The 15,373-nt window shown below is 41.8% G+C and overlaps 1 protein-coding gene across 1 annotated transcript in view; it reads left to right on the top strand.

Moving 5' to 3' along the window:
* Positions 1–15,373, top strand: part of CCDC39 (coiled-coil domain 39 molecular ruler complex subunit) — a 297,469-nt gene that overhangs the window by 61,772 nt on the left and 220,324 nt on the right. Inside the window, exons 7-8 of the mRNA XM_085635382.1 lie at positions 1,423–1,614; positions 4,860–4,963. Coding sequence (XP_085491508.1) covers positions 1,423–1,614; positions 4,860–4,963 — 296 coding nt within the window. The remainder of the gene's footprint in view (positions 1–1,422; positions 1,615–4,859; positions 4,964–15,373) is intronic.

Below are 15,373 nucleotides of genomic sequence, written 5' to 3' on the forward strand. Positions count from 1 at the left end.
ACTGTTAAGATCTCATAAGAGTTTGGCTATTGGAGATATATGAGCATTTGTCCCTGCTATAATATGAAGTGTTTTCTATGGCCTTTTATTTGTACATATTCTATTTTTTATTACTTTTTAACGTTTATGTTGTATCATAATGGATTTTTTAGGATGACCTGATAATGTACATACTTTTATGATATTTTATATCGAATAAAGTCATTCAAAAATGTAATGTTTGCACTATAATGGATTATCTTTTGAACTAGGTGATGTTTGGTGCTAGCCCCTGACTTTTTTTAATTTAAAAATATTTTGGTCAGGTTTTGGAAAGATTGGCTTGCGTATGACTGTAGTTCAGTACGGGTGATGTATGTGGAATGATTGTGATATGATAGTAGTTAGTAAGATTGGTGTTATGTGTTAGTAATTTGATGAATACATGGGTAATTCTTTGTTTTTAGATATTTAGTTTAGTTGTAAGTGATTTGGTTTCCTAAAGAATGAATTAATTTGGAACCTAAAAATGTTGAATCAGTCTGAATAAAATGCAAATTTAGCAAAAGACTGCTTAATGGTGCTCTAGATTTGTTCCAGGCACTCATTGGAATATCAAATGGTGTATCAGTATTGGCACTCCCGTGTTCGTTGTGTTGCCATTAAAGGCATCTACAGTGGTACACATAGGTGATAACTTTGGATTCAGTGATTGTTTCTGCCTAGCGTAAAAGCATAGTGCTGATACAATTGGCTCTGTTTTATAAAGTTTCAGATTAATGTAGCAAAGACTGCGATGTTGTAATCTTTCAAAAGTCAAGGAATAACTATAGCTTCTGAATACGTAACTTCAAAGGGATGTGTGTCAATGATTTGCATGAAGCATGTTGGTGTGGCCTTGCAACATCAGGTGTAGAAATATGCCTTCTAAATACGTATGACATAGACAATGACTGTCGAAATTGTTTTTATTTATTTTTATACGATAGTAAAAAAAAAAAAAAGCTTATTCACAGAATCAGAACAACATTAGATTGCCGAATTAGCAGGATAAAATGCCTTATAGGTTTGTTTGAAAAGCTTAGGTGTTAAATTAAGGATGGGCAGACAATACTTACTGTAGTATGAATAGTTTTACATGGGTGTACCCAGCTTCAATACATGATAACACAGAATAGATTAAACCCGTTGAAAAGCGATATATACGTAGAATTTAGGGGAGTCTCCGTTTTTTAATACAGAACTTGGGTACTCTTTTTACATTTTAACCAAATTTGATTGAAACAATTGCAAATTGTCTGAACTTTTAAATGTATCAGTTTGTTATGAAAATTAAAAAGTCCATTAAAAAAAAAGAAGTAACCACTTTATTTATGTTGGAAATTGCTCAATTGACTTTAAATGGGCCAATGCTAAACGTATGCATTGTTTTAATCTTGTTAGCTTCTAGCCCAGGTAAAGCAGGACCTCCGAGAAAAAGAGATGCTGGTTAACGAGCGCATCCAGTTTCTGAAAAGCGAGGTTGACAATAATGTGGAATACGAAAAGAAAATTGCTGTTAAAGAACGTCAGGCAACGAGACTTCGGCTTGATTATCAAGACCAGGAAGCCAACCGAAATAGTCTACTAGCTGAGGTAAGTAAGAAAATTATACTGAAAACTAAAGCAATATTATATTGGACTTCTCTTCCATTGACAGTTTACATGCATTGGACATTGCTTCATTTTGGCATGCCGATTCTCCGCGTGTTTTCATGGGTGTCCAGCATTTGCTGGCAATCGCCTCGTCTTTCCTACTAGTCATCCTAAAAGTACAATGCATATAAGTGCTCCCAGTCTCCCAGAAATCGCTAACAACATAGCCACTTCATATAGGATGATCTTCCAGCACCCGCTCATTTAAGAATTGAAGAATGCCCTAACCTAGCGTGGTTTCTCTGAAATACATTTTCATATTTCCGTTATGCGGATATCACTGAAAAGGGAAGAAGTGGAGTGGCATTGGGCATTTTGGCTTTGGAAAGCAATAAGCTGCTGTATTGAAATGTCGGAAAAAGTCAAATAAAATAAATCATAGCGGTGAGAGAGCAGATCTTCCCAGGAGAAATCTCAGCCCTAGTTGGTTCATCATTGTCACTGTTACTTTTCAATCCAGTGTTACTTCAGCTTTGGGATTTCTAGTAGTTGAGAAGCTTTGGTGGATGCATGCTTGATTGCTTGGATTTGACTGTAACTGGCACAAGGGGAAACACCAGGAAAACAGCTTTTCAGTCTCTGGTACGTTGTCTGGCACATCTCAGATTGTTATAACCAAACACTCGTACACTGACACCCAACTTCAGCCACTTTTCTGTCTGTAATTTTCTGCATCATGTTTCAAGACTTTCTGCTAGACCATTTCCTAAAAGAGCTCCGTTGCAAAGAAGGGGATTCAGTCTGATCAATAGGTTCTTAGTCCATAGTCGCTGAGAACTGAGTTTAGACTACAAGTGTGTGGGGAAAAATTTAATAATTTTCATTTCAAATATCAATTTGGGGTTTGAAAATTAAACATTGTGCCTTTAACCACATCATCTTCATCAAGATCCTAATATATTCTTCAACAGAGTCTATGAGCATTTCATGAATTACAGTTTAGAGTATTGTGGTTAGCAAGTGAACGTTTGAAGAGAGGTGGATCTCCCTGCCTAGCACACTACCAATATCCATGATTTGATTTACGCCAATAATTAACATTTTTTTGTCAGATAAGCCTAACAAATCAAGATTAGTAACAGGACCATCAGAGCACCGATTGAATACAATCACTCAGTAAATCTTAGATAGGTCTTTAATGTGCACAGTCTGCCCAGAGAACTCCATCTCCTACCAGCAACACCCATTCAGAGGAAGGAACATTTTTCTCTATGTAAACTTAAAACACAAAAAGCTTCATTATAGCCTGGGAGTCCATTCCCTTTTGCCACCATGAATGAAGTATCATTGTTAATTATCTTATTGGTCCCAGGTTCAAAAGTTGCCAATTCTGTAAGCTCTCCCACAAAACAGTCTACTTTTGCAGTGGACAGTCGGTGCCCCATATTGTCCCATGAGTGTTCTGGTGAAAGATTGCCATTTCTAAAGGCTCTTACATCCAGGAAATTAATCTTGGTTTTGAGAACGAGGGGCCAGATTTATCAAGCCCTTTAACATTCGCACACCGCCCTCTACCAGTTTTCAACAGGAGCTTGTGCGGCAAACTGAAACCGCACGCAGCACAAGCTCCCATTTAAATATTTATTGTTTTTAACATCCCTGCACCGTGTGGCAGGCACCGTGATGTTTAGGGGGGCACCATAGGTTTCCCTCAGGGCCAAATGCAGAGGGCCGGTAGGAAGGGGCCCCCAAAGTCAGTTTCCGACAGCCAATCCATGTCAGAAAGGCCAAGATGGATTGGCTGTCAGACACCAACATCATAGTCCTGATGGCTTTCCCACTGGCCGATGGGCTTCTTGAACCGTGCTGTATTCCCCAGCCGGTTTAAACTCCAACCGCCTTCTTCATAATACAGCGGTTGAACATTAAGCCTACCATGCGACAGTCGGTTGGAGGCTTTCCGACCGACATCGTAAATAGGCCCCAAGTCTTAACCGACTACTGAAAGGTAGGTGTAAAGCATTGGCAAGCAGGATTGGGCCTACAACGGACCCCATCACCAACTAAATGTAAAAAAAAACATTTTTAAGACTAGGCAGTAGTCCCGTGGACTAAAAATGTTAGTTGAACATTTCATTTTTTATTAAATGCAGCCAGGGTTTATTTATAAAAAAAATGTACAAAAAGATTGCTTTATTTAAAAGCAGTCACACACATGGTTGTATGCTGACCCCAGCAAGCTACCTAACCTGTGATGGCAGCGATTCATAGTGAGTTGAAATTTGCGACCTGCCTAATTAATATTCATAATATAAGTCGAATTGCAACCCACTACGAATTGGGTTTTTGCAAATCGACCTATTAGCACATTGGTCAGTTTACAAAAACAGAATAGATTCAGTAAAAGTTGGTGCGCACTTTTAAACAACTTTTACTGACTGCATTCTTTGTACATCTGGTCCCTAGTCTTTGTGATGCTGATGAGGGTACATTCAGAATCTTAAATTGGGAGTGAGATGTGATTTTAATAGCTGCTTGATCATAAACAATCCTCACTATATCTTGGTGGACTATATCTATTACAATGTGCCCTCTTATGATCAAAATACTTTACTTGATGCAGTGAACTTCTTTTTATACTTGTTGTGGATGGTATGCTTAAAGCTCTGATATACTGAAATGAAGAAGCAAAATTAATAACTGACGTTAAATTGCGCAAATGGCAGCTAGGAGAGCAATTGCAAGTTTCTTGAGGCTATCACACGTGCCGGATTTGCATTCCTGAATAATGTAAATCTAGGAGATTCATGATCCCAAAAGTTGTTTAACCCCTATCTGGTTGCCGCTGCTTACCCATGTGAAAAAATACATAAGGATTTTACTTGCCTGCCCAGGGCGATCTGAATGATGGAACCCTGGAAGGATGGAGTCATTGGTTTTTGCCAGCAATCTGGGATTGTAGAATAGCTGCAGTCTCTGCTTGAATATCAATCCTTGTTCTGTGCTTACCACTGTCATTGCTGTATACTACAGTTGGTGTTGTGCTGTTGAGTAGTTTTAAGTGCACTTAGGTTTGCTCTGACAGGTTTTGTGGCTAGGGTGTGGAGGTTAAAGTCTGTGAGATATTGTTCACTATTGATTTTTATATGGGTGATGTAAGCAACTTTGAGTTCAGAAATTGAGAAAATAGCAAGGAAAAACAGACAATAATGCATAACTTTTTATTTTGTTTTACCTCTGATTAGCTGGATACATTAAAAGCTACTGTGGATCGAACAGCCAGAGACTTGGAATCCATTAGACTACAAGTAGCAAACCTGAAGAAAGAAACCCAGGACAAGAAACAAAGGTACATGAGCAGCACATTTTGCAGTTATTTATTAAAACCCACCAAGCACTTGCTTTAGGAACTCAATATCACTGTTTCACTATCATCTAATTGCTGCAGTCGTTAATCATGACCTGGTAGAGCATGTACTGTTCAGTGAGAAGCATGTATCTGGCATGTATTTATATATCGCAAACCTAGTCACAAGGCACCAGAGTACTGTGCATGGGCAAGGAGATACAGTATGAGAGTGAATGTAAGTGAGGTGTGCTGGGTTATGAGAGGGAATGTTGACTTTTCTGTATCACATTGTTGTGTACTTTTAATGGGTGTAGCTTCTGCTCTTTCCTAAATTGAAGAAGGGTGTGGGTGGTTGTTATTGGCTTATAAAGTCTTACGTACCTGTGGAAGGTATTTGACATTGTATTCTGTCTTCTGCACAAAGTCCTGTCATAGGATGCTTAGATTTGAATCTAGAGTGTGTGCCCCGAGGCAGTGTTACCCAACCCTGCTTGTGGGATGTCAATGGAAATAAAACATCATACTTACTCCTCCCTCTTTGGGTGCACCTTTACTCTGTTATTTGATTACCACAGTGGTGTTGATGGATAAGAGGCTGTTGTTCCAGATCTTGGATGCCCAGATAGAGAAGGTAATTTGTCTAGCCCTATCCATTCTTCACCTTCTCGTCTCCAGTCTGATAATGTTCTGGTTGCGTGTGTGTCAAGAGTTTACAAAGATGGCGGGCTTGTTCTCAGATAGGCAGGGGTGCCAATCATTATGGTTATTCACATAACACCACCAATACTCTGAATCTGCTGATCTCAAATGTCTGTTTTTCTAGTAAGGTTTTTAAGTATAGGATTAGCACAGTGCCATCCAACCAGCTAGAAAGTGACAATGCTTTTGCCATTTTTACAGCAAAGTGTTTAAGCATGGGATTAGCTAGTGCCATCCTTTCCAAGCTGAAAATGACAAAGCCTTTTACCACTCCAGGCACAGTATTGCATCTTTGTATTGGTAAAATACCATCCATGCCAGCTTGGAATGAATAAAAACAACCCCTGACACATGTATTTTGTTCTTATTAGAGCTCTTCAGAGTGGTATAGCTTTTTCCAGACACAAAGGAGCTGCAGTTATAAGTCAAGACAATACCCTTTCAGGCTTAGAGTGCTGCATAAATTATGCAAAAAAGGAAGCATAGAACTCTGGGTAATTCCTACGTTTTGATGGAGAGCCACTCCTTTGTAGGGAACACCCTATAACACCACTGACACTCTGAATCTGTGAACCTCAAAGGTCTGTTTTTCTGGCTTAGTTTTTAAGCATAGAATTAGCACAGTGCCATCAACAGCGAGCTAGAAAAGGACAAAACCTTTTGCCGTTTTTACTGCGAAGTCTTTTAGAATGGGATTAGCTAGTGCCATTCATGCCAAGTTGAACAAGCATTGGCATAGACAATAGCTCTCGCTTTTGGGACCTTATAAGTATTTAGTTATGCAGCACAATATCCTTGGTGCAACAATATCAACTGTTGCATGTCTAAACACATAAGGTCCCAAAGGCGAGACCTATTGGCTATGCCAATGCTTGTTTAAATCAGCACACGTTTTGAGTGGGTCTTGGGAGCTCTGAGGTTTACACACATTCATATAAGCTGTCTGAACGCTCACTACATGCACGATACATAAACAGGGCTTTCCTGCATGAAGTACGCATATGATAGCAGACTTAGCTCCTGTCAAAACTGCAATTACCCTCTCCCAGAGCTCGGTGAAAGGAACCCTGGCTGAAGAGAAGACCAACGCACCCTCCCATCACACGGGATATATATGAGCAAATTAACCCAGATGACAGAGACAGAGACACCATTTTCTTCATGAAGCACACTTTTAAAACCTGAATGAAGAAACTACGGGAGTATGACTTACAATTACAAGATGCTTCTTTCTGGGGAAAACTCTATATTCCTGTATAAAACAAACCTGCTGTTTGGAGAAACTGAAAAGACTATAGCATAATCACTATTCAGCAAATCAGGACAAAAGAAAATATTACACTTCACAGAACTGAAAAGGAGACATCCGTTTCCCCAGTAAGAAGTATATGCCTGCGTAACATTGCACAATACTATTATGTAGTGAAAGGAAGTGAATACCCAAGTCCTGTAATTGCTTCTTTGTTTCACTGCTAGCACTGAGATCAATTAAAACAGGAAAACCAATTCCAGCTCCAAGATTAATATACATTTAACTAAAGACAATGTCCATCTATTCTTAAAAACTGAGTGATTGGAGACTGAACGAAAGTATAACATCACATAATTAGAATGCCGAAGCATTTACAAAACATACCAGGGAATTAACTAGACACCTAAAAAGATGGAAAAATCTGGTTTAAAAAAAATTGTAAATCTCAGACCCAGAAACCACTTGCAGATTCTCTGCATATTTTCATAGACTGTCCTGTTACTTCAAATTGGTCGAAAAGTACATTGCGTTTAATTCTAAACACACAACTTAATATGATGTTTGCCATTAAGTAAAGAACATGTAAGTAAAGTGTGCTGGGAAACTACATATATTTAGGCGATAGAGAGTGGCAGACAGGCAATGCAAAAGATTCTTGTTGTATCAACTGAGTAGTAAATCCACTATATATCTGGTATGATGAGGGTAATGATATTGGTAGGTTCTTCTCTTTATTGTGGTCAACATATTTACACATATCAGCTTGTTATATTCTAAATTAGCATTATCATTAAAATTAGGAGTGTGCAAAAGTTGTGTAATTACACAAAATGTTGGGGAAATAACTGAAAATGTAAATCCAACATTTAGCGCTATATTTTAGTGAGAAATGTGTTCTTTCACCACTTTGAACTCAAAAAGGAATTTAATTTTTTAGCCTACAAACTTGACATAACGACGTCGGCTAGAAGTCCATTTTGTTAGCTGTCTGGAACATACAGATCTCTGACTAATCAAATGTACATTTGCTTTAATGAATGTACATTTGGACAGACTAATGTGGATTCATATTAAATTAATATGAATAAATTAATGTACAACTCAATTTACCAGTATAAAATTGCCTCAAAAAATTTACTTTTAGAACCATGAATACACACTCACATTAACAACTACAGACATACAGTATGTCCATGACATCACATTTACCAGAGATAACTAAAGTGAACAGATCTTGAAAAAAACATCGTTTTTAAGGACAATCCTAGTATTGCATGCACGTTCATTCTGCTAAACAAACATAAAAAGATACATCTATACTGTGCCCTACACAACCCTGTGTAGTCATCGCTATTCACATAATACAAGATTTCCAATAACAGTTAAGGGTGCAATGGGTGCAGATGGGAAAGGTGGAAGGATTATCAGCCCCACAGGAAAACATTTATTGTCAAAAATATATTTTTGCCTGTAGTGCTTCACACTCTGCCCCAGTAAAAAGGGGCGTACCAGCAGCTCCCACTTCCAATATGGCACTGTTGGCTAGCCACAGCAAGTGGCGCATTATACCAGTGGTACATTAGTTACAATGTTCAGAGTTTTATGCAAACCCCTCAACGATCACCATTGTCCCGCAACCCACTGCATGGCCCTATGCATTGTATAGTGCTATAACGTTTTATAAAGTACCTTAACAGATGTGTTCAATACATCTGAGACTTTCCATTTTGAGGAACTTGTCTCAATTGAAACCTTTACTTTCACTGACATCTTTCATCATTTAACAGAAATATAATTTGTTGTGTTTTATGTACCTCTTGTTACAGCAGTTTTTGGACCACAATAGTTAAGAAATGTCTTTTAGTCGACCCAGTGATACCTTGTATCAGTCTTAGAAGGATGAGAAGATGAGATGCCATCAATGGGATCCAAACTGTGACCTGCAGACTGTACTTAGATCCCTGCCACGGGTGCAATACTGGCTCATATAATAAGCACACACATGCATATCACACATGCATTAAGTAAAAGAACTGATAAGTCATCGAATAGATCGTTGATGGCTTGCTGCTGACATGCAGGTCATGTGTTCAAATCCCAGCAAGGCAGTCTGTACCTTCAATCCTTCCAGTGTAGGTAACTGAGCCCCATTAAACTGGGTATTAGTAACACCGGTTATGACATCACTTAGAAGGAAGGATATAGAAAATCATTTAACCCAGTGTCAACTTTTCTTTGTTCATGTAACATTTAAAGAGCACTGAGTGTTGTGGAGGCCTTATAGCAGGAGTGAAATAAACCCCTCTGGGTGTCCGCCTTGATCAGATTTCACATGCAGATAAACCGCTTGGAAGACCGGTGCGCTTCTAAAAACGCTGGAAATTGTTACTGTGATTTGAGGGGAAAAAAGGAATTTAAATGAGATTGGATTTATCTATAGTTTGTGAACCCGTAGAATAAGTAAAGTCGCCCTCATTAAGTATACAGAAACATAGCATATGCAGTATTTAAATCCATAATGCATGTTTTGATTCTATGCATTAATAATGACGCCAAGCAGTTAAAGCTGTAAAAAAGCACATTTAGTTAACTCGCCAGACTGTATGTGCATTCGCTCTCACAAATACAGACTTGGACGATGGACGCACATTCATTCTAAAAATGTAAACACGTACAGTGTACGGACCATAAAAGAAGTCCAAGTCATCCAAGGAAATAAACACAAAATTAAATATGAGCCCCACTCAACAAATGTGAAAGCTATACATACAAGGACTGGAAAGCCATGGTCTACGCCTTATGTGAATGATTCTCACTTAAAAAATTTGGAAATCAACTGGAAAAAGAAATTTTCAGTGGAGTTAAGGTAACAATAAATACAGATGGCAACCCTAAACAAGCATTGGCCGCGCGGCCGTAAAAATAACGCCGCGCGTCCGTGAAAGCGAAAGTCATCGCGGTGAAAGTGATCGTGATCGCGATCACGATGACGCGCTCTGTGCATAGCACGCGAGGGATGCACACGCAGCCGTAAGAGGCAGATCATGGCGCGCGCGCTTGTGCACGTGACCGCAAGCTGGTGGCCGCTTTGGTAGCACTTCAAAAAGCCGCTAACTAAATGTCTCGCCAGAGTAGCGCATGCGCTGGCTCAGGCGAGACCTAAAGATGACAAAGCCTTTTACCACTCCAGGCACAGTATTCCAGCAGATTTTCTAGAGCCACATTTTTTCTTTAACCCAACTCTAGGACCCAGAATGAACGCAAGACAAAAGTACACATAGTCCAATTCTCATATGCTGGATCCTAAAAATAAATATCTCTTTATGTCCATCTCATGGTTTATGTGCAATTTTCATGCATCTTAATATCAGGAGTCCTATGGATCAACTAGGTTTATCATGCATGAACATGTGAGTTAATTTTGATGGAAGGAAGGGGTACATTTTGGCACTACTCTGAAAAAAGTGTATTTTTGGGTAAACCTGATACATGCTATACATTTTCCCAATTCTAGAAAATGCTGCAAAGAAAATCCGTTGTAAAAGACTGATTCAGACAGCCATTTTCTGCCTCCAACACACATTTAAGTCCCAAAATGGCTTCCTTTATGCCGCTCAGGAATTCACAGGTGGATTCCTTACAGTCATAAATAGTTTTAAGCTCTGCCGAGTGGCATGTAAACTGCAGGTGCAATTCTGGTGCAAAGAGAGGTGGAGGGGGTGGGAAGGGTTTGGTGGGCAGACCCAGGTGTAGTTTGCCTTGAAAGTTGCTCTCACAGTGGTCGTGGCTCTGCTGTGAGAGATTGCACCCCCCGGCCCTAGGAAGGGGATGCGGGTCTTTCACGGAACAGCTACTCCGCATCACTGAACCTTCACTGAACCAACGGGCGCTTCCCCTCTGAACCATAGTATCAACTCTACCACCGGATTGCTGCCCACCAGGAGCACCGCCACGCTCTCTTTTGCTGTTGCGGTTTGCTACTCTCTGACCCCGCCTGCCCCCTCTGAACTTCCAATGCTGAGAGGGTCTGCGCCGAAGCTTCACGAGCTTCGGATCGATTGCTTCCGTGCCTGTTGCCACTCCGCCCTCCCCCGAGGATCGATGCTTGCCGTCGAGTGCGTGCTCACAGCGCTTCTGGTCCCGTTAGACGCAAGCTGGACCGTAGCACAGGAAGACTTCAAGATGACGATCGCACACGAAGTAAGGGCCCACACAGGGCTGACTGTTTTTGATTTTGATCTCCCTAAAATGGCCGCTCCCTACCTGTTGAGGGTGCTCACTTCACGCCTGTACCTGAACTGAAATGGCCGCTTCCCTCTGGCTAATGCGATAGACGCGGCGACTCAACGCTCGCTCTCGCACCTAACCGCCCAGATCCCTCTCTTGATCCCAGTCTAATTGTAACTGGTTATAATGGCCGCTTGCTATGGATGTTCACCATACACTCGCTTCTGGCGCCTAAATGGTCATGTCCTCCCTCATCAGAAACTCTAACTCGTCATGGCTGATCTCTCCTACAATTTGCTGTGACGCTTACAAAAATGGTGCTCATGATAGCGCTAAAATTGCGCTGATCTCTCCTACAATTTGATGTGAATCTAACAAAAATGTGGGTGCTCCTGATATCGCTATATTCTCACTAAAGCTTCTGATAGCTCAAGAATTGGATTTCTCTTATTATCTATACTTGAATTGTCAAAAAATGGACGCCCCTCACTGTTGATGGAGTCTACTTTACGTATGCTCCAGGACCATTTATTGGCTGTCCCAGCTCCCCTCTATTAAGTTCTTTCCCCCTGGTTCCCTCGAACAGTAATAGACAATTTCATCTCCATAACCCTCTCCCCCACCTATGCTCCCTCTTAACACACATGACCGCAGCTCAACACTGAGCCCACAGAACATGGTCACAAGGTCAATAGCAAACTGACCCAAAAGGCGCACGTCTTCGGCCTTCCTTATTCCCCACACCCGAAACACCACCACTTGCATGACTCATTATCACCAAGGTTCATATACTAGGTACCAGTATACCCCCTCCTCCCCTATATTACCCACGACATAATCCCATCCCAACATGCGTTCCCCCCCCCCCCTCCCCGGTGAGCCTAGACAGGATTCCAGACTCCAGAAATCAGGCTTGAATTGCCACACTACCCGTCCAACCTCTCCAAAAATGCTATTAAATCTCTAAAACATAGACTACTCAAAGCTAACCCAGAAACCCTTATCTCTGACCCCTATTTCTGTCAAAAGAAAGGGGCAATTACTAGCGACCTGATCTTTCATACCAAAAGAAGAGCTCAGTGGAGAACTGCGTTCCATTCTTTACTCAGAATCTCCGCAGCTAAGAAATTTCCCCACGGTCTTAGACTATCCACTGTGACATCACCCTCATTCAGAGCAAATGCTACTATCTCCATCTATAACAATGGGATTATACTAATTCAGGCCACCGAACGCAACCTGACCACCTTCAATGAAATATTTGACCGCATTAAAAAATCACTTGACCATAGTGACACCCCTACTCACCTGAGGAACGACATTCCACTATCCCCAACTTGAGGCCAACATGATCACGCGCTATTGCCCCATCACCACCAATCAACTGCACCCCAGCACTGTGGAAGAAGCTTCTTTCCCTAGCCCCAACCTCCACGCCCACACCCCCCTCTCTCCCTTCCCTACGATCTCTCCTCCACATAACTCCCTTTCCCCACAGCTGGCCAGCCCTCTCTCCTCCAGGATAGCAATGCCCCCTAACCCTAGCTTCCGGTCACAATTTTCTCCTCGCCATGTGAGTCGTAAATCCTCCTTTGAAGCTATCCCCCCCCCATCCTCCTTATTTCAACTCAATTACGTCCACCATAGTGAACCCCACTTCACATCCCATCCATACGAACCACGTACCACCAGCAGATCCAGCTGCTAAGCTCAAGGAAATAAATCAGGAACTTTTCAAGCTCAAAACAGCCATTCAAAATCTCATTAACACCACTGCTGGCCTGGCCCTTGACCTAGCCTCCCACAAATCATCGCAGGACTTCCTGCATCCACTCCAGCACCCACATAAGCCCCCGGGCCCACCCACAACGCTACCGACCCACCCCAAGCTCAAAACCTCAGACAAGAACTCGAAGATTACCACCCCCTTCCCCAACAACCCATCCAGACTCGCCAGAGCCAACAATCAGCTCTCAGAAGCTGATACTCTTGCCCTCCTCCAAGCGTACAACGCCCTCTTTTTGACCATATCTGACCCCTATGGATCCTCACAATCCTCCCCTATATATCCCCCCTGAAACAAAAAATCACAAACAAGACAGCACGAAGGCTATTAAATGCATCACACCTAACCCGCATAGAGCCCTTGGACTCAACACCAATATCCTAAACTCCAACAATCTCATACAGATACCCATCACACTACCATCACACATTGAACACAAAACACACCTGAAATGCCTGCTACTTAACTGTAGATCAGCGGTAAAACATGCCACAGACCTTGCCGATCTCATCCAGGCTCAGGAACTTGACCTAATCCTCACCGAAAGCTGGCTCACTGATTCATCAGGCCCCATCCTTGACATTCTAGTCCCGCCCAGCCACGGCATTATCAGACTCGATCGCGAGAAGAAACGGGAGGAGGCATAGCCTGCATCTACCTCAGCTCTCTTACAGCTAAACAGTCCCCCTCAGCTATGCTCTCTTCCTGCGAATATTTATGCATAGATATCTCAAGCAAGCATAGACCCATTTGTAGCCTGCTCATCTTCTATCACCCGCCGGGAGACAATCCCCCCTTTATTGAACATACCATGGAAACCATCTCCTCCAACCTGGGACGACACTACCCCCATATCTTCCTTGGAGACTTCAACCTCCACTGGAATGACCCACATGACCAGGAGGTTAATACTCTCAAAAACTTCCTAATTGATCTCTTCCTGACCCAATACTGTGACAGTCCCACTCACATCCTAGGCTTGACCCTTGATCTAATCATCGCAAATCCCAATTCCATCCAACTTGATTCGATTCTCCCCTGTGATTGGTCGGACCATCACTATAGCACCTTCCGTATCCTTGAAAGTTGGAACTCCAACAGATCTCAACCTCTAAAACAGAAGCATTGGAAAAGATCCCTCCATAATACCAACATCAATGAGATCAAATCTCACTGCACTACCTCCCTACTGCCCCCTGCTAACATGTCAAACCTTCACGACCTCACTGATCACTACAACAACGCCATGCTCTCTGCCCTGAATGCAACTGCTCCCCTTCAACTAAAAAGAAAGCCCTTCAAAGACTCCAAACCATGGTTCAATGACAGCCTTAATACGGACAAACGCAGCCTTAGACTAGCAGAACGCGCCTGGAGAGCTGCTCCATCCATTGATCTACTCAGAACTCTTAGACAAAAAAGGAGCAGATACAATAAACTCATCAGAACGGCAAAAGCAACCTTCTTCAAATCTCAACATGACAAAGCCAAACATCGCCCGAAAAGACTCTCAACGCTGCGACTAGACTTATCACGGGTTCCAAGAAATCGAATCACATCTCTCCTGACATTAAAGCGCTCAACTGGCTCCCATTTGAGGCAAGGATCCTGTTAAAAATTGCGTGTATGACCCATAGAGCACTACACTTCAATACCCCTATCTACCTGACAAATAAGCTTGAGCTATCTGGTAGCGCCAGGCCCTCAAGGAGCACCAGCACACTGCTCCTCAAGCCAAAGAAATTCAAAAAACTGAAAACCTACAAACGTACTTTCTCTGGTATTGCCCCGAGAATATGGAACTCCCTACCTGTGGAAATAAGACTAATTCCCTCAACTCTTGCCTTCAAAAGGCAAGTGAAAGCTCTATTGATGAACACTAACCTGAACTAGAAGCTTTGCTCCTTTGTCGCCCTGCCTGTTTTTACCTGTCAAAGGTGCCACCTGGCCTATGATACGGCCCACTGTCGCCCGCTATCAGTCCACTGACATTCCTTATCTATCTTGTTGTAATTGCTAACTGGCCAATGTAATGGTCCAGTCCACTCCGTCACTGATGTATACTGACTTAAATTTCTCCCATAGCGTTCGATCAATGTCTCCCTCAACCCTTATGTAAAGTGCTCTGATACCCGCCTGGGTCATGTTCGCGCTAAACAAAACTTTAAATAAATAAATATGAACACCACCTACTTGTGAATTTGTTAGCATTCATAAATTCAGACCTGATCCTTTCTTAACCTAATAATGGTTGGAGTTTTACTCCATCACAGAGCTGAATTAGCTCCCTTTCCACGGGATGAAAAGGAACAGATCACTTTCACATTGTTTAGTGGAAGTGATATGTGTAATGGCACATTTGGATACAATTGCTCATCAGATTGCATTATCCCAATCCAGTATTGTACACCTCAGTTCTGTCCAAAACGGGAACCTGGGCAACACG

Source organism: Triturus cristatus, chromosome 11, assembly GCF_964204655.1.
Source record: "Triturus cristatus chromosome 11, aTriCri1.1, whole genome shotgun sequence".
NCBI lineage: Eukaryota > Metazoa > Chordata > Amphibia > Caudata > Salamandridae > Triturus > Triturus cristatus.